Source organism: Anopheles darlingi, chromosome 2, assembly GCF_943734745.1.
Source record: "Anopheles darlingi chromosome 2, idAnoDarlMG_H_01, whole genome shotgun sequence".
NCBI lineage: Eukaryota > Metazoa > Arthropoda > Insecta > Diptera > Culicidae > Anopheles > Anopheles darlingi.
This window is the reverse complement of record NC_064874.1, coordinates 54,551,239-54,569,216: the sequence shown is the minus strand read 5'-3', so window position 1 is coordinate 54,569,216 and position 17,978 is coordinate 54,551,239. Positions and strand designations below refer to the sequence as shown.

Sequence of the window (17,978 nt, the reverse complement as noted above, 5' to 3'; positions counted from 1 at the left end):
CATGTGGCTGAAGTAACCACCGTACTAGATCGTGAACAGGTTCAACGTAGATCCGCTGACTGATGATATAAGAAAAAAAATCGGTTCGTCAGTTTCATACACCAAAAATTAATAGCAAAATAGCACGCTTTACAAACGTCTCTGTAGTTCAAACGGAAGCTAGCATTTTTTAATCATACATATTGTCTTTTCACAAAACAGCATAGTAACACTTACAACTAGCCAAGTGTGTGGTTCTGTGGTCTCCACGTAAATCACGAATTGATTCACTGGTGTACTAAATTGTACTTTGGAAGATAAGCTCGAACTGAAGTCCGCAATCGTAATCGTCTCCTTATGTTCCCTCCAGTTTCAGAGGATCATTTTTCGGCGATCAAATTACACATTTCGTTGTTCTTCTTATTCAGTGCATGTGTTAATCCATTTAAATTGTATGTTCTCGATATTTTTCGTTCCACCGTATGCTTCGTTCCTGCCAGCAAAGTTGCTCGAACGAATTTTAGTTTCATTTGGCTACTTGGCTGTAGAAGCTGCATGCAGAGCGCTGGATCACCAGAAAAATCAAGTGCTGAAGTCAAATGCAAACGGGGCTCTTGGATGGCATTAAAGCTTACAGCCAAATTTGCAAACAGTGTGTCCAACGATAACTGCCCCGCCATGCTAATGCCAATGCTGCAAAGGATTCATAAAATCATTATCTGCAATCAATCTGTTCTGCAGGCCTGCTTTTCCAATACTTACTTCTGTTCCACTTTAGACTGAGCATTTCGTCCCCATAGACTCATGGTGACCTGTCCATTCAGATCAATGGATATAGCCCCAATTGCTCCTAGGTTCAAGATAGCCCCGTTATGCGAATGAAACTGTTCTTCGTTATCTTGCAATAACGTTATTGCCTGATACGCTGGTGTTGGTTCAGAGGCAGTACCGCTCCAAACGTGTCCCATGAGCTCTCCTTTTCCGTTGAAAAATTCCAAAGGTCGCATGTTAGCTCCTTGGATTGCCAATTCCATACCAGCTGTTGTCTCCTCTTCAGCTTCGTTCGATTCTTCCTCGCTACTGCTGACAAAAGCCGACATTCCCCTAGCATAGAGACCGAGCGTGAATAAGCTGGTGCTTTCGTCGGCCACTTCCAGCGTTAAATCAACGATACCGCGCTTTAGCACGCCACCGCTCATTTCCTGCAGGCTTGTAAGTGAGGCGTTAAATGATGGAAGACTAGAAAACGGTCGATGCAATGCCGTTGACAATCCTTTTGGTACCAACACATCATAGTTGTTCATTGCAGGATCGCTTTCAATTGCTCTTCTTAAATTGGCAGCAAATGCAGGACATTTGGAGGCGGACATTCTTAATTTCTGTAGAACATATTGCTTCACCTCGAACGCCTTGTCGCTCGACTTGAGGAATTGTAACAGATGAGCCAACTCGCTGGAATCCGGTTTGAGGTCCACAAGTATATCCAAAGCTAACGTTCTGGCGCTCGAATCGTATGACTTCGATACTTGGAAAAATATTTCTTCAAACTTTGAGCGAAAATCATCATTCCATATATAAATAGAAAATGCTCTAAGTGCTTTCATTGCGGCAACACTGACTAGTCGAGGTGCTTCCAGAGCTAGCTTAATCAACAAATCAGTGGTCTTGGGACACTTGAGATTATGTAGCGCACGAATGTATTGGAGCATACATGTCTCTTTACTGCATTCTCCTAACTTGTCGGTGAGGAAGGTACGCACGTTAACCACAACATCCGTATCATACGTGTTTCCTTCTAGTTGCGCATATCGTCGAGCAGTTGAAGCAAGGCTCTGGATAAGAGTATCCGCAAACTTTGGGCTAGTATGTTCTTTTCTAGCCATTTCTAGCAAATCTTCGATAATTTCTTTTTGCGGACGGCTCCCTACGGCTAGCGCTTGTAAATAACGCTCGGCAAGCAGCAATTCCTCGTCAGAACCATACTTTAACTCTGACTTGACCGCTGTATGCGCTGAGATAGTTTGTATCGCTCCCAGGAAATCCATCAATTGGCGCTTGAGATCCACCGATGATTTGGCTTTAAGAATGCGGGTTAAATCATCCAAGGACGCTTTTCGTCCCGCTTGCACAAGTTCCAGTAAAGCCGCAGATGATTGGGCACTGCCAATTTTATCATTCGATAAATGCATCTTGTTTCGTTTGAACAATTCAATTACTCCAACGCAACCCGAAATCTCGCACTTCGAAGAGTTTGCCGGGTCAATCAGAAGAGTGTCGCTGACCAGGCCCAGTTCCTTGACAATGTCCTGTATGTTGCCGCTTTTGTGAGTATCGATTTTCTGCACTGTTCCTGTTACTTCAAGTCGCATTACCGATTCGTAATATGCGCCAAGTTGCTCGTGAGCGTTCAGAAGGTATTTTACATAGTCCTGGCTAACCATCTTTTGCAATGCTCCCTCCGGAGATACGGTAAAATCTGCGCTTCGTGATACTTTCAGACTGCTTCGCAGTGGATATTCGGATCGCTCAATGCGATTAGCATTAAAGTAGCAATCGCTTTTCGACTTATGATACCGCGTTGACGAGTGGGAAATATATTTTGTTTTGCATCTGCCTGATGGATCATCCTCCTCATACAACCCATCCAACAATTGGTACTGGAAAAGAGCGGCGATTCCCCTTTGGAAGTTACGTACCGGGATTGATCCAACACGAGGGGAGAAATAAACTCCACGTAGACGACCCAAGTTCCACCACGCATAGAATGGGGTACTTGCACTTTCATCAACACTACCGACAGTTTCGTCAGGAATACTTTTTAGTAATGGATTCGAAACCTGCCAAAAGAAAAAAAATCGATTATCTACCTTTATACTCACGATCAATATGAAAAACTACCGTTATTTTCAAAAGTTTGGATTCGTCATCCCCCCAAACGGTGCCCACAAGCACGGTAGCACGTATAGTGTATCCGGTCTGTACTGTCGCATTTTTCGTATTTCCTACGTGTACAACGTTCATAAAATCGAACTTCTCCTCAGTCCCCACATGAAAGGCATCACCAAACGCTGGAAACAATTTAAACATTTTTCAAAATTATTTATGCAATCTGTATTTTGCCTGAAGTTGGATTTGGATTGGATCATAGAACAAACTAAGCGCATATTGCCGCTATGAGCATGCAGTTTGCCTTCCTTACCTGGGGCCATATAACCCAATCCTGGAAAAATGAGATTAAAAAGATAAAAAACACATTAATAGCATTGTTCAACAACCGGAAAGATCGATAATCGGAACAAAAACCATGTTTTACTAATCAACGGATCTCAGGTGATTTCCTGAAGGCTAAAACACTATAAAATAACTATAGTATGGTGGTTTTAAAGGCAAATAATTGTAATTTAAAAGAACTAAAAACCGTATTGTACAAAAAGTTATTATTTTTTAGAACAGGAAAGGGAAGGTCCAGCTAATGTATTCCAGTAGAAAATTTCATCTTCCACGTCTTCACGATCAAGGTCAAGGTGAAAGGTTATCATAAGTGTGGATGCGCACTGCGCTGATTGCAGTCGCTACTTGTCGCCGTCGTCGCCTTGGCAACCGGTTGCTACACAGAAACACTTACCTATCAATGATAAGAGAGTAACGAACAGCAAACACAACTTTATCTCCGTCATCATCATGGTTCATTAACCCTTCCGGTCTGCTTAACAAGAACGAACGCCACCAAGTTAACCCACGCAGTTAATCACTTTTCTCTCCCTAAACCGATCTTTGCTATTCGAAGTAAGAATATACTTTGTACTATATGTACTGTTCGCAGCAAGAATATATATAAATGAAAATGAATGATGATATCTGTGGGCTAGAGGCGTTGATTGCTCGTTCCTAAGTTTCTTTCACTTTCTCGGTCTGTTTTTCCCACGAGAACGACAGCGGGAGTTCAAGCAATTGGAATTTGTTCTTATCACGCACGAAGTTATTAAAAATTTGAAGAATTTCCCACTTTTTCTATTTTATGTATTCACGGCGCGAGCGGTTGTTTACAGTTTTGAAACACTACACTCACACTCACAAGAGGTATGCTGCTTAAAGCCTGTAAAGCACGTGATCCAATGGAACCCTTCAGACAGCCTGCGGATGCGGCAGATGCGCAGATGTGGTGTAGGGTCAAAAGTAAATTGTGGCGTAATATTTGAAATGCGGTGGAGTTATTTCGGTTACTTTTGTGGTTTCTCACGAAGTTCTCACGAATATGAGAATTTTTAAGAAATGTTCAGTTGAAAAATTAAAGATAATATTTTAGATTCTGTTTTTGATTGAACACACGCCGATATATTGGCTTGCTTGTCCAAATATAGCTCAAAGCGAGCGTTTGAGGGAGGGGGTGGGGGGGGGGGGGGGCTTGGGGTAGTTCGGGTCAAAAAAGGGTCATTTTTGGCGATTTACAGTGGAGAAACCATTCCAATTTATTTTTTAAAAAATATGTCATATTAAACTACAATTTTTCAAAAGTATTTGGTTATATTTTGGGAAAGATTTATTAAAAACTACGTTTATGGCATCCAATATAGAAAGGCGAGTTTGCAAAAATGTAGTTTTGGAGGTACCCATCGTAACCACGTGCCGGGTCATCAGAAATATACAAATCAATATGTTTTTATTAGATTATAAGTTTATCCAGGTAGTGCCGTCGAGATTTTGTTGAATTTCTTCTTTTCGATTTTTGACAGATTTTTTAAGTTGAAAAAGTTATGCTTTTTCTGATATGTTGCCTCAAAAAGCGAGTTTTACATTTAAATTATTTTATATTTAATTATTCAAAAAAAAAGTATCAACAATTTTTCTAAAAACTCGACGCGGCTACCTGGCAAATAGTGATAAAAAGAGATGCATAATTGGAAAATGTCTGTTAATTTTTACATGTTTGCCGCGGGTCAAGATAGAAAGGATTGAATGGATTCGGAGTCATTCAGGAAGATAGTTAGTGTTTCGTTTTATTGTAATATTTGTTTCAAGTTGCTGAGCGCAGAGCGCTATAGCTATAAGTATACCCACTTCGACAACTATGCAATGGTGTTCATATTTTCTAATGGTATCGTATTATAGTGATGTAGTGTTTAAATGATATTTTATTATAGTACTGTTGTTTCCATTTCTGGGGGTACTTGAAAACTGCTGATCGGAGATCTATAAATTGGGCTTAATTCACGATATTCCGTTTCCTGTGCTCTCTCTTTTTCGAATTTGGCAAATATGGCCTTGTCTTCATACCAAGTTTTCAGTCGGTAGGCTAACACACCAAGAACGCCAACGACAAAAACGAGCAATACAATAAAAGACACGTATATTCCGGCTGATACTACTCCCTTACATTGTACATCTTGTATTTTGATCAGCGTTTGATATTTCCCGATACTCTCGTACGAATAATTGTAATCGCAAACACGTTCGTCAACTTTGTATCTAAACACGCATTGGTGTGACTCTAAAAATGAAAGTAAAAAGGCTGTTAAATTGTAAACAGTTAATTTGCCTCAACCAAGCATCGAGCAGCTTACCATCTACATTACTCGAGAAGTGCACCTGATAAAAATAGTCATTTTGGCGACACCGTGCTTCTTTGTCCTCGCATTGCTTATCATGCTTTTCTTGTACCACGCATCTAACGCATTCCTCGAAACTCAAACACATCGGAGACTGCTCTCCGTACTTCGTTTCACAATAATTTCCATGAAATGATTCATTACAGTGACATATACCGCAGTCGCAAGTACCGTGGCCCGAGCAAATTTCGTCACTCAAAGGTGCTTTACACGTGCTTGTGTCGGTGGAGCAGTCGCAGTTATCCCCGCTCCACGAATTATAGCAGCTACATTTGCCGCAAACACAAACACCACGTTCTGGACCTCCGCAGGACACGCCATTCAGCCTGCAACATTTACATTTGCAATATACCGTACATTTGGATACAAAATATAGTACCTGGGCTTAAACCATTCATACCCAACACTTACTCTGTGCAGCTAGTACACTCACAATACTCTCCATCAAAAGGAGCTTCACAGAAACATTGTCCACACAAACATTCACCGCGGTCGGAGCAAGCTATTTCATCTCCTAGATCGTCCATACTGCTGGGCGCGACACACTGCTTTAGCAGCTCTTTGCGATTTAAGGAATTCTGCAGATTGCACTCACAGGTTTTGCCAATCCTAAAAGACTCAAAACACTTTGAAACGCTATACAGTAAAAATAATAATTACAGGTATTCCTACCATCCAGTATAGCATTGGCATAAACCACAAACGAAATCGCCTTGATAGTTACACAACTCACTTGCCACCATCTTATGTTTGGTGCAGTTGGATCTTAATTGAATTTGTAATTCTATTGCTTCATTGCTAATCAACTTCTCTTCGATGTGAATCGTTAGTTCCTTGCAAGTATAAACCAAGAAGTAGATATAATATAAATGTTGAAACAATCTCAGAATCCGTTTGGAATCCGAAACAATCACTTACTGAAATCGATGGGTCCTTGGGGTAATCCAAAAGGCGCACTTCAACATCAATATTATATTCCTTCCCAGTTTCTATGTTACTACAACGATAAATGGGTTGAGGGGTTTCATACATTCCTCCGCAATCGGTCAAGTATTTTAATTGAATGTAATCAGGAGCATCGTCAGTAAACATTATTCGGTTTACAAACTCACGATACCCATCCTTCACTAACTGAATGATGTTGGAAGAATCGTCCTGTAGTTGACCAACACTCGTAAACTCTGGAACAAGTGCACTTAAACGTTTGTAGTAGGTTTGCTTCTCGTCTGTTACTGCAAAAATCACGGCCGTTTTCGTTTTTTCTAGAACACGCCATATCTGTTCCAACGATGGGTAATCATACTGCAACTCCTGAACAAAGTTCCCATCGTCGGATAAATGACATTGCTTATCGTTGTCTCGTATGATTCCTGCTAGCAATCCATCGCCCGCCATGTGCAATAAGCTATCGGTCGCGATGACGACTATCTTCCGTGTGTTCGATCCCCAGCCGATTTGCTTTTCGCAAACCAGTACCTGCATGAGCGCATCAAGTCCAGCCTCCAAGTTATCGATGTTACCGGTGACATTGCTCTGCTTCACCTGCTCGATAAAGCTATCAATATCGCTTGAGATTCTTAAACGGTGACGAAATCCATATGTTGGCTCGCATTGTTCGTTTTCTGAATAGCACGGATTTGCCAATCGGTGCGGTTCAGATTGTATGAATGGCATAGCGGGTTTATCAGCAAAGCTTCCAAAGCCCAGCCTGTAATTAGCAGTGAGGTTTGCCAAAGCTAAAGCTAATTCACTGCCCATTTTTTCCAGATTTGCTTTGTCGTCTCGCATAGACCAGGTTAAATCCATAAGATAGTACATGTCAAGTGGATAATTTTTCGCTGGCTTATACGTAACGGTGACCGTTCTGGCAGCCACTGAAATATGACAAATACTTTATCATAATTTGCTTTATTCTCACTGTATAAAACATATATTTTTACATACACTTTCCGAGGACAAACCTTACTTTTTGTGGACTTATTTGAATGGCTTGCATTTTTTCATCGAAATCTCTGTGTGGTTCGTTAAGAAGTGTTTCGATGAACTGGTAATTATCGTTGGTCAGAATTTTCGATGCACTACAGTTCGAAGCCAACAGTTTTTCCTCGTGCATACAACGATATTTACGCATTTCATACAGCTGGAAAAATAAGTGCATTCGTGGAAGGATATTGTTGAGCACTGCCATCTGATGTTTCAAAATCTTCCCTAGCGCTAATCTCAAGCATTTGTTTGATGTTATGGTTTGAATAATTCAAACTAATTTTATACTAATAGTATACTGTTATATATAACTAATATTCTGGATGGTTAAAACCCTCAGTAAGGCACTCCGATAAAGATGACACACTACATAACAGAATTCAATACAAATACAATGCGGTGAAATTTGGATGCCTAAAGCACTCTTTTTATCACTTTTTATCCCATACATTAGTCACAAACGCACACCGATCCATTACAGTATCTGTGCAGTGAACCATAAAGTAGCGAACATACAGCCACAGACCACATAAGATATCACATATTTAATTAAACAACGACATTTAGATTGTCATGAAATGAATTGGTTTAAAATAAAGTTACTTTACGCAGCTGATCGTAACTATCATATTTCAGTTTTTTTATCTACTCCGTGAATCATTTAAATAGCAAACATGTGGTGCATTGTATTTGAAAACTTACTTCATCGGTACACCAAGCACATTGTTCATCTGCATCAAGACAATCGTAGTAGTTGGTTTGAAAAAAACATTTTGATGTGTCGACGATTGTTGCAACTGCAATAATAAGTGCATAATTTAGTATGGATCTTTCTATTTCATAGAAGCAGCTCATACTTTGGGCACGCCCCGACCGTGGCACTGAAATCATCAACAACATGGAAACTAAAATCGATAAAGTTATCGAAACCATAATTGTATCTTATAATAAACAAAAAATCTTCAATTCCAAATAAGAAAAATAATTTGGTTTTTCATTATTTAGCTAAACTCGCTTGAACCGTTTGAAATATTGTATTCACTACTTATCACACCAAATGCCAATCTCTTACTATATGCAGGCACAGCAGTGCGTCGCCAACGATACCTCGTTATCAAAAATCTAATGTTGATAAGATAACACCTCCCCACACCATTACAGATACAACAAGCAGTAACATGCCAACGAAAGGGGCTGTTGAACCATGTTGAGTCTGTATTAATTACAGCGAAGAACCTAACACTCCTTACGATGCAATTTCTACATACGTGACAATAATTGATATCAATGCATGGTATATTGTTGTTTTGATAAAGATCTAATTCGAATGAGGGTGTGAAATCAGCCATTTTATATGAAATCTAATCCAAAGGAAGAAATTTGCTATCATCAAAATTATTTAAAAACATCTAGGATAACGCTATTAACGATGGTTTTATTACAACACTAGCTGATTTACCCGATTTCATACGGGTATACGGTTTGATAATTACTATCATTGGTTTCGTTTTATTGGTGCGTCAATATCTACATCTCTACCGAATTACAATTTAGGGATTTATAATTGTAACTTAAGTGGTTAACCGATCCAATATGTCAATGAACTTTAAAACATCCTGAAGAAGTTATTACGTACCTTTTACATCCTTTCTACACCTTCCCCTTCCTATTGAGCTAAAATATGTAATCCTTGAAATTATGCCTTTTTTTTTAGAGCAGAGAGATATTAGTTTTTTACCCCACTAAAAAAATGGGTGTTCAGAAGGGAGCTTCGGAGCCCTCCATTTATGTTATAGAGAACAGTGTAGACATTAAGATCATAAATTAACGTTCTTTCAAAAATAAATGAAATATAACAGCTAAACATGTTTCGAGAAATATCACATTGATAGGCTATTCATGCTCTATCTAACTAAAACAAAAATGTAAAATCAAAAAAATGTTTGTTTGGTGCAACACCAACGAAATTGTTGTTCATATTTTATGTACCATTTATTACATGCATTAGTCCCCTTCACAGGTCTGGTCCCTTGAGAGCACTGGCAAAAAGTTTTGGATTTGTAGCGCCACTTCTAGCGTAAGCTATCTATTCAATCACAATTAATGACACTGAAGTAATAACGATGGTTTAAATCAACACCAACAAATAATTTTCACCTCCACACAAGACATTGTACCGCTTACATTATAAGCCTAATGCTCCTTACTTAATTGTTAAAATTACATTTCTGTAAGTGGCTGCCACATAAGAAAGAGTATTGAAAGGTTCTCTACTTGTGCAACAATTGCAGAAAACACTACAATACACGCTCTCCGGTGCACAATGAACGATGGACCACTAATGGAGAAGCTTTTGTCGTGTTATTATTATCAGTAGAGAGGGGACCATCCGTGTCGGAAAGGTCATCACAATCCAGGCTGCTCACAGGATTCATGGTATGTTGTGGAGCAGCATCCGGAACCAGTCGTCGTAAAAATCCTGAATTACAGCCCCAAGGAAATACCCTAGAAAAATCAGGAAAAGGTATGACATAACATAGATATTTTACCTTGATATGGGCAAAAACAATGGAACATACCATTTTATTGCTAACATAAGTCGTAAGTATCCTGGAATAATTACGTATTTATCATTTCTCTGTACGCCTTCAATTATTTTATCGGCCACATCATTTGAATCCAGTGTTGGGACCCACCTGAACAAATTTGAGGACAGTAAAAGTTGAAATATCGCAAAATGTGCGAAATGAAAAATAATAGATTACCTAGAATTAACATCATCAAACATTCCTGTTGACTGGATGAAATATGGGCAAATAACAGTCGTAAACACACCCTGCGCTCCAATGTGTTCAAGTTCCAATCGTAATGCTTCATCAAAACCAACCTATAGGATTAAATCATTCAACAATATATTGTGCCGTAGGTGTATAATATGGGAAAAAATTGTTGAATTATAAACGATTCCAAATCCTTTTCTACCTACCGCAGCAAACTTACTGGAACAATAATCCACCAGCTTCGAAATACCAACATGACCGGCCAGAGATGCTATTGTTATGATATGTCCGTGGTCGTGTTTCAGCATTGCTGGCAAGAAAGCTTTGGTCGTCTAATGGTGAAAGTCAGTCAAACAAAAAGATAGACAAACATTATTCATATTCATGTTTATATCCACAGTATGTGAAAACAACATAGAATTCATAAATTGTGGTTTAGTGTTTCTGGTGTGATTTTCCTATAGGAATAGGAGACAATTTGTGTTGAAATCCCCATATGAAGAATACAGTACATACCCAGAAGTGTGCGATAATGTTCACATTGAAGGAACGTTCTATAAGATGATCTGGGGTATCTAACAAAGCTCGACCTGATACTACTCCAGCGTTGTTGAAAAGTAATGTAACCTTAAAAAAAGTAAAAAAAAATATCTTCGATTCTCAAATCATCCTACAACAATAAGTCAATACTAAAAATGTTAATGGGAAATCTCGATCATCGAATCATCGATCAATCGTGGTTATTACATAACAAATTATGTTGGACGAACCAGACCTAACATTTAAATGAGTATAAAAAAACTTGTATTGAAATACTTACATCACCAACATCTTCCGTTAAAATTTTTGCAAATTTATAGACCTCTTCCTTATTCGATATGTCAACCTTGTATCCTCGGCATAGTCCTCCAAGTGACTGAATGAGCTTCACTGATTCGTCGAGTCCTATTGTTCAAAGAGACATAAGATACAAAATATGTATTCCATAATCATGTATTTTATTCCACCTTAATAAGGACTAGACAATTTCTAATGATCTATCTTATCTCGTTTTCTATAGAGCTGCATGGTTCATATACTACATAACACACAATTCTTATTATTCTTGAAAATATTATAATTTTAAATAATCATTCGGTTTATAGATTTTTCTGATGTGTAGAGTTAGAGTTAAATCGACCACGAAAGTATCTAACAACTTTGACAAAATTGATGAGCACATGTTAGGTTCATCCCAACATAATTTCAAATGATCTTGGCCCACTAATACTTTGCATTTCGCTTTGAGTAGCATTCATAGTTAATTTAATCGATATTGCGCGAGGAGATCTACCTGAGTTTTGCATCCTTTCATAATCGAATTATCGGTCTCTGTTTTACCCCACACCCCCACACTACACTATCATTTATGCAAAGTTTCGATTGGGACACGATTGTAACCCGTCCAACCGGATATTGGAATCAGCATTCAAAAATGAATGTTAGAGAAAATATACATACGTCTTAACAAAGGAAATGACACAACAATATGCAGTAAGTCAAGGACCTTGGGTTCAGTGCAGTTTACGTTGCGCAGCAGCCTTTTGTATACGGAGGATTTCGACCAAAGTCATATCAAACAGCTTCCTTGTGATGAAGTGGAAAAGTTAAGTCATGAACGCCTGGTCAAGTGTAAATAATATTTTGCTAATATAAAATTAGACAAACTAAGATAAACAAAACAATTATAAATGAACGGAGAAGTGCACGTGCTGCACTAACTAACGAATCGAGGTTTCAAACTAATTGTAAATTCACATAATGAGAAATAAATTTACATAAATAAATTACTTACTGCTATAACTGAATCACAGAGAACCCTTTCGGGTCTTTTAATGATTATCAGACCCGAATTAGGCTCGAATAAGGAATACAAGGATCTTAATACATTCAAGTGAAGTAAAACTCTTTGAACAATCGAAAAATAACGACACCCCCAATATTGCTACTACAACTCCTACCAGAGACGTATCTGACAACCATGTAACATGTCATATACATACATAACCATAAAAGTAACTTTATTGAACAAATATAAGCATGGAATTAAATTGAATTTAACGTACACTATTATTTTCTGGTAAAATATAGTTTATAAAAAACTAACAAATGGTATTAAGCTGAACATATAATATGGAATATACAAAAGATGGAATAATTAAATGTTTGGTATAAGATTGTAGACCATTCGAATAGGTTTCTATAACTTTTCATGAACCCTAATGCTCTGATTACTAAAATCAAAAACATTCCCCAACATTCCAAGATATTATTCTAGGAAAATTCCATTATACTTTATAGGTAGCCGCGCAACTGCAAGCAGTTGAGTTTTCATGTAACTATAAATAAGTCTTGATTTAACTTATCTTGATCTGGTTCACAGTGAGTCTTCCATTTATTTGTGACCAGGACAGTGATCTCGTACAGTAATAGTGTTGTCTTAACCGTAAACAACGTGAAATAAAAATGATGTGGGCTAAGTAAAGAAAATATATTTCAGCAAAAAAACATTGGATACTAAATTGTGTCCGTGATCTTTCGGTATAAGAAACGACAAATGTACAGTCCAAGCAATTTGCCGAAATTGCAACGGTCATACGAGCCAAAATATAACTAAAAGCAATATAGCTGGGTTTGTCGTTTTTTAACCGTAAGAACACGAACACAATTTAATTCAATATTTAATCGTCTTTACTTAACATGGTGACATGGTACAATGGTTAAGTTTTATTAAATAATTTAAACAATAAAACTCAGAACTCTTGGCGTCGGCGCCACCATACTGTCATATCACACATCCACTTACAACCACAATTGTACAAATGCCTTTATCAAATTCATCAAAAACCAAATTCCAGCTAATTTGTGTTTAATAAGCATAATAACTATCACGTACCTTCTTGATTGATGTCCCACAGTACCACCTTCGCACCGAGCTTTATCAATCGTAGAGCCAGCAATCGTCCAAGTCCTCCTCCACCCCCCGTCACAAGTGCTATTTCACCGTTCAGGTTCTTTTTCGGTACACCAAAAATTTGGTAGTAAATGGCCTGAAAATGAGAGATAACCAAAAACAGTCAAATCCGATAACCGAAAATCATAAAAAAGCAATGTTTTAAATAAACAAATTCGGCCTCGGCTTTTACGGTCAATGCCATCCGTGTGGAAAGTAAACATTTTTGTCAATGCTTAATATTGTACATGAAGGTTAACGCTGGTGAGACACACGGTCGCGTCTTTATTTATTTTCTTCCTGTACTCAGAAAAATTTGCAAGTACATAGTAGTGGTCTTGAAAATACATGAGAATATATGGCTTAAAACAAGCGATACATGCATTGAAATGCGAGTTCCCATTAAAAGTTCATGACTAAGCAGTTTTAGAGTAATGACAAAAAACAATCAGATTGTAACAGCTGTTCATTATTATGGGGTGTAGGCTCAGGGATCATTATTATGATATTGTTTTTTACTCAAGGTCAACGAAACCAAATAGCCGGTAAGTTCCATTGAATCGTATTTTCGACAGCTGCAAATCATTATGTACTGTTCATTGCTAAATTAAACCGACTCTCGACAGGAGACCACGCTTCAATCTGGCTGAGTGTCTCGATTAATCCACGAGCTAAATCCAATCCAGTGAAATCTAAACACAACACGAAATTTTAATTACACACAATATTAAACACCGTAAAAAGTACCCCAAGTCGAAGCCAGTATATGCATTACGCAATGGGAATTAATGCGTTGTATTAAGGTAAGGTACTTGTGTGAGAATGCTTCAAATCGCATTTCTGTTCAGTTGAATGTGCAAAAATTTAGCATTTCTTATGTTGCTATCAAATAATTATTTATTACTAAACAGAGTTGAAATGTTTGATAACACGGTATATTTTCTTTGTGAGAATAGTTAGTTGGATATTAATGAATACTTAATTTTACGATAATAATTTATCGGATATTCTATCCGACGGATGATTACATTGTAGAACTAACCAAAAGCAAATGATGCTATCAAATTGGCAATTATCAACACACAAATCTTATCACGAGGCTTAAACCTCATCGACATGCTCGCCTGCTGGTGCTTGCACAACTGTTCGATTGCACTCCTTGTTACATGGCATCCAAATGTAACAGGCTCAGTTCTAAAGGAATGTTGCAATATTTAATTGCCCCACGAGATACACTAACGGGTAACGAGTAGGGCCTTATGTAACGCTAGAAACCCCAGCAATCAGTACCACGACTTGGGTATTTTCGTGAGCAAACTCAATCTACCAAACTACTGATAAAATTCCACCATTTTGCATCGTTTATAACACTTCAATTGTCACAGGAATATAGTTGGAGGTAAATTGTTCAACAACAGCAGAACAGTTTTTTAAAAATATTACTGGTAACAGATACACATTCCTGATTACTGTTTGTAATACTAACAACCAAACAGGATGTGATTTAAATTGGTTGAAAAAACACATCGCTTTAGGAGATTGGTTTCCGCTTTATCGAGGCTCAACAATCATGTTAACTGCTTAGACAGATTTTTGTAAAGAATTTGGTACCCAATGTTAGTTAAACAAAGATGTTTATTTAGCATGGTAAATATTTGGCAGAAAACAATGAGTCACAAGAGTATAATGTAACGGCAAACAGTGTTTTAAATGTTGAGAAGACAGTCAATTGATGACCGACGAATGCTTGCAAACGTTGTAAAAAATGTCTACGACTTTAAAAGCTTGAATTTAATCTTATTTACTAACCTGTAAGATGTATCCCAACGATGTAAGCAGAAACACTATAACCTCCAGAATCGTAGTCCACACCGATGACTTATTCCGGGATGGATTTGGATCGGTTCGATCAAACGAGAACGGTTTCCCTTTCGTTGGCAACATTTTAACAGTTTTCTCGGGCGTATTTTCAACTGTACACTTGCACTAGGAGTGAACTTTCTTGAACCAGTTTTCAAATTCCCTCTAGTTGTGGTTGTCTCTAATCGATGAAGTCAGCTCCAGATGCACGCTCTTTTGTTTTTCGCCACTAATACAATGATCGATCGGGGAGAAAAAAAACTAGTTCCCTGCAGACAGCTGCACAACACTCACTATATTGATTTTCCTGTCATTAGCTTTATCCTTCTTGTAGTATGAGTTAGTAAACTCAAATCCATACGACCGCAAAGCTACCGAATAGATCGCTAATATTGAAACTTAGGTAAATAAGCAAGAAAAATTCAAGCAATGATACGATGTAACATTTTTGCACAATGCTTTTACGCCTGCAATTGCACCGTCGAAGCAGCACTACACAAAACACAAAAACTACACTTAGGCTCTATGGACATAGAAACACTGGCTACCAATACAACACTACAACTCAACAACCAATCTCAATCAAAGGTAAGCCTCCTGCAATTTATTTTTTACCCCCGGTCGTCCTAATGCCTGCCTCTGTCGAGCTCTGTAAATTATAGCTAGACGGTACTTGTCCTCTGCACTTGCGAGACTGCTTTACGAATTCTCCTTCCTTTTCATTCAACCTGCATTATGTATGTTGGTAGATTCTCACTCGCCCAGCGTTATGTCGTGTACCTTTCCAGATTCCATTCGTGGTAAGCTCTTCTGCTATTACCGCACCACGCATCAGCCACTTTTGGATACTATCGTGTAGCGCGTGATGGCAATCGAAAAGCACTGGTCTCCGCGCAGCTCGCACACGCACTGCATAGTTTCACAATCAGTCTTTTGTGAACTCGATTTGTAGTGTTCCGATTATTTTTTTAAATACATTGTACACATGACTTAAAACACCAATGATCAAGTCGTCAACCAAACGAAAGACTTCTTCTATAAACAACGAACCCGCTCGAGAACCTCCACCAGAGCGAGGAATAAAACAACTAACATCGTTCGTTTCTTTTATCTAAGTAAATGTTTTTCACGGCGGTGTTCAACCGTTGACCCACGAGGCTGCACCACCTCTTCGCAACACAGCTGGTAAGAAACTAAAGCACTGACTGGTAATTGTGGTTTGTAATGACTTAGCCCCTGCGGCGGAGGCCACATCGCACTTCATGCCAAGCCTTTCGCTCGGCTAGCACTGCATATGAGTATAACCTGCGCCAGCACCAACTATTGCTCTCGACACCGTTGCCAAGCTGAGGATCGTTTCAACCGCCACAGCTAGTTGCGTCTTGGTTGTCTCTTTTCTTGTCTTTCTTTCATCCTTAGCATACACAACGATTCCTCTTCACTCTTTCTTTCTATGTCCCTTCCACGGGGCTGCTCATGCTGCCATGAAATTTCCTCGCATATTCTTATGCTATTCGCGATATCTCTTCTGACGTTCTTCAAAAAGCTATCAAGGTCGACATGTATGGCTGGCACACTTGCAAGGTACAATATCACCTTCAACCTTTCTTCAACTCCTCTTGTACACCAACTTTGTCTACAGAACGTCGACTCGTAAACCACGAAAAAATCTGATCGTTTACAAAGAATTAAGCACATTTCATTTAAGCATTTAGAAAAAATAATTACCGCAAGAACCATCTTTATTCGCGAATTGAGTTCAAACATTAGGATTTGAAATGAACATATTTTTTCAGCCTTCTACAGTTGAAAGTCAAGGACAGCCGATGCTCATATCATCGATGTTTAATTTAAAACTTTACGAATACGAGAGTTTGAACTTGGACACAAAGATTCGGTAATTGCTTGAATGGTAATCGCAATTGTATGGCATATTTTTCCGTCTGATTCTTCCACTGCCTACGACACTCGGATATGTAAATATTTATTCGATTTTTTTTATACAAAATACTCATCATATTGATATTTACATCACTGCTGTGTTATGAACTCTGCATTGAGTCTACTGTAAATCACATACACTCTAGCTTTCGTTCATTACCCATCTAGCCATGAGATAGACGGAGAACACGGCCAGAAGTTGTATCAAAAATCACTTTCTCAGGCTGGAAAACAAAGCCGGGTTTCGCTTTTACTCGCAGAACACTAGTCCACCTCTTATTATCTTATTCGTTTACCGACTGAATCATCGGCACAAGCGTTTCGACTGACAGGTGAAGCCGCAGTGCGCATGGCCAAAACTGACCCTTCCCCGGTGTGGCCCGGCTTCGCGATTATGGCGTGCACTGTTCCTGTTTCATCTCCATCCAACAGCAATAGTAGATGCAATAAAGCTCGAAAGGAAGATACGAACATTCGGCCGTTACTATCAACTGGCTTTTACACACTTCACTTTCAATTGTTTACCCTCCGTCAACTGGTCGACCTTAACTCGCACAACCGGTGTGTTTGTCCACGGAATTCTTTTTGCGGTATTCCAGACGACATTGAAAGTACTCACCGGTTGACTGCTTCAATTTCGATGTACTTGGAAGACGTAAGAGCTTATTGGTCGATACAGTAAAAGCAACTAAAAACTGGCATCCTTTCAGCTGAACTCCAACTGAAGTGCTTGACCTTGTAACGAGCTGTAAAGCACTTTTACAGTCAGTATCCCATTGATTGATATTACTTGTTTTAGCTTTTATACACCCACACACTGTTCTCAAATATCTTCTT

The 17,978-nt window shown here is 38.5% G+C and overlaps 3 protein-coding genes across 9 annotated transcripts; all 3 read right to left on the bottom strand.

The window, feature by feature from the left end:
- Positions 1–142: 142 nt before the first annotated feature.
- On the bottom strand, positions 143–4,009 carry LOC125949603 (microsomal triacylglycerol transfer protein). The gene is made up of 5 exons (XM_049676779.1): positions 3,605–4,009; positions 3,179–3,199; positions 2,878–3,047; positions 742–2,816; positions 143–672 (listed from the first exon to the last, which is right to left on the bottom strand). The coding sequence occupies exons 1-5, from the start codon at positions 3,660–3,662 to the stop codon at positions 360–362; spliced, it is 2,637 nt and encodes an 878-aa protein (XP_049532736.1). The 5' UTR covers positions 3,663–4,009; the 3' UTR covers positions 143–359.
- A 425-nt stretch (positions 4,010–4,434) lies between these two features.
- On the bottom strand, positions 4,435–8,693 carry LOC125950853 (integrin beta-nu). Of its 2 annotated transcripts, XM_049679202.1 has the most exons (8): positions 8,426–8,693; positions 8,271–8,365; positions 7,530–7,725; positions 6,504–7,459; positions 6,258–6,418; positions 5,997–6,194; positions 5,541–5,911; positions 4,435–5,467 (listed from the first exon to the last, which is right to left on the bottom strand). In XM_049679202.1, exons 1-8 carry the CDS (start codon positions 8,499–8,501, stop codon positions 5,115–5,117), a joined length of 2,406 nt encoding a protein of 801 aa, XP_049535159.1. In that variant the 5' UTR covers positions 8,502–8,693; the 3' UTR covers positions 4,435–5,114. The 2 variants fall into 2 exon arrangements, with proteins under 2 accessions (XP_049535159.1, XP_049535160.1); XM_049679203.1 differs by lacking the exons at positions 8,271–8,365; positions 8,426–8,693 and having other exon boundaries at positions 7,552–7,693.
- A 360-nt stretch (positions 8,694–9,053) lies between these two features.
- Positions 9,054–17,344, bottom strand: LOC125959795 (estradiol 17-beta-dehydrogenase 11). 6 transcript variants are annotated; one of them, XM_049692736.1, is made up of 9 exons: positions 17,231–17,344; positions 15,150–15,586; positions 13,284–13,437; positions 11,169–11,293; positions 10,865–10,975; positions 10,555–10,680; positions 10,334–10,455; positions 10,148–10,264; positions 9,054–10,073 (listed from the first exon to the last, which is right to left on the bottom strand). In XM_049692736.1, exons 2-9 carry the CDS (start codon positions 15,282–15,284, stop codon positions 9,866–9,868), a joined length of 1,098 nt encoding a protein of 365 aa, XP_049548693.1. In that variant the 5' UTR covers positions 15,285–15,586; positions 17,231–17,344; the 3' UTR covers positions 9,054–9,865. The 6 variants fall into 6 exon arrangements, with proteins under 6 accessions (XP_049548693.1, XP_049548691.1, XP_049548690.1 ...); XM_049692734.1 differs by lacking the exon at positions 17,231–17,344 and adding an exon at positions 16,251–16,394; XM_049692733.1 differs by lacking the exon at positions 17,231–17,344 and adding an exon at positions 15,981–16,391 and having other exon boundaries at positions 15,150–15,598.
- Positions 17,345–17,978: the final 634 nt, after the last annotated feature.

Coding starts and splice junctions, on each gene's coding strand:
- LOC125950853 (XM_049679202.1), bottom strand. CDS start 8,501: ATGGTTTCGATAACTTTATCGATTTTAGTTTCCATGTTGTTGATGATT. Junction 6,419..6,503: donor CCAAGGACCCATCGATTTCA/GTAAGTGATTGT, acceptor TATACTTGCAAG/GAACTAACGATTCACATCGA. Junction 6,195..6,257: donor TGCCAATGCTATACTGGATG/GTAGGAATACCT, acceptor TGAGTCTTTTAG/GATTGGCAAAACCTGTGAGT.
- LOC125959795 (XM_049692736.1), bottom strand. CDS start 15,284: ATGTTGCCAACGAAAGGGAAACCGTTCTCGTTTGATCGAACCGATCCA. Junction 13,438..15,149: donor CGTTGGGATACATCTTACAG/GTTAGTAAATAA, acceptor TCTCATTTTCAG/GCCATTTACTACCAAATTTT. Junction 10,456..10,554: donor GTTCCAGTAAGTTTGCTGCG/GTAGGTAGAAAA, acceptor TTAATCCTATAG/GTTGGTTTTGATGAAGCATT.
- LOC125949603 (XM_049676779.1), bottom strand. CDS start 3,662: ATGATGATGACGGAGATAAAGTTGTGTTTGCTGTTCGTTACTCTCTTA. Junction 2,817..2,877: donor CCAAACTTTTGAAAATAACG/GTAGTTTTTCAT, acceptor TTCTTTTGGCAG/GTTTCGAATCCATTACTAAA. Junction 673..741: donor CAGTCTAAAGTGGAACAGAA/GTAAGTATTGGA, acceptor AATCCTTTGCAG/CATTGGCATTAGCATGGCGG.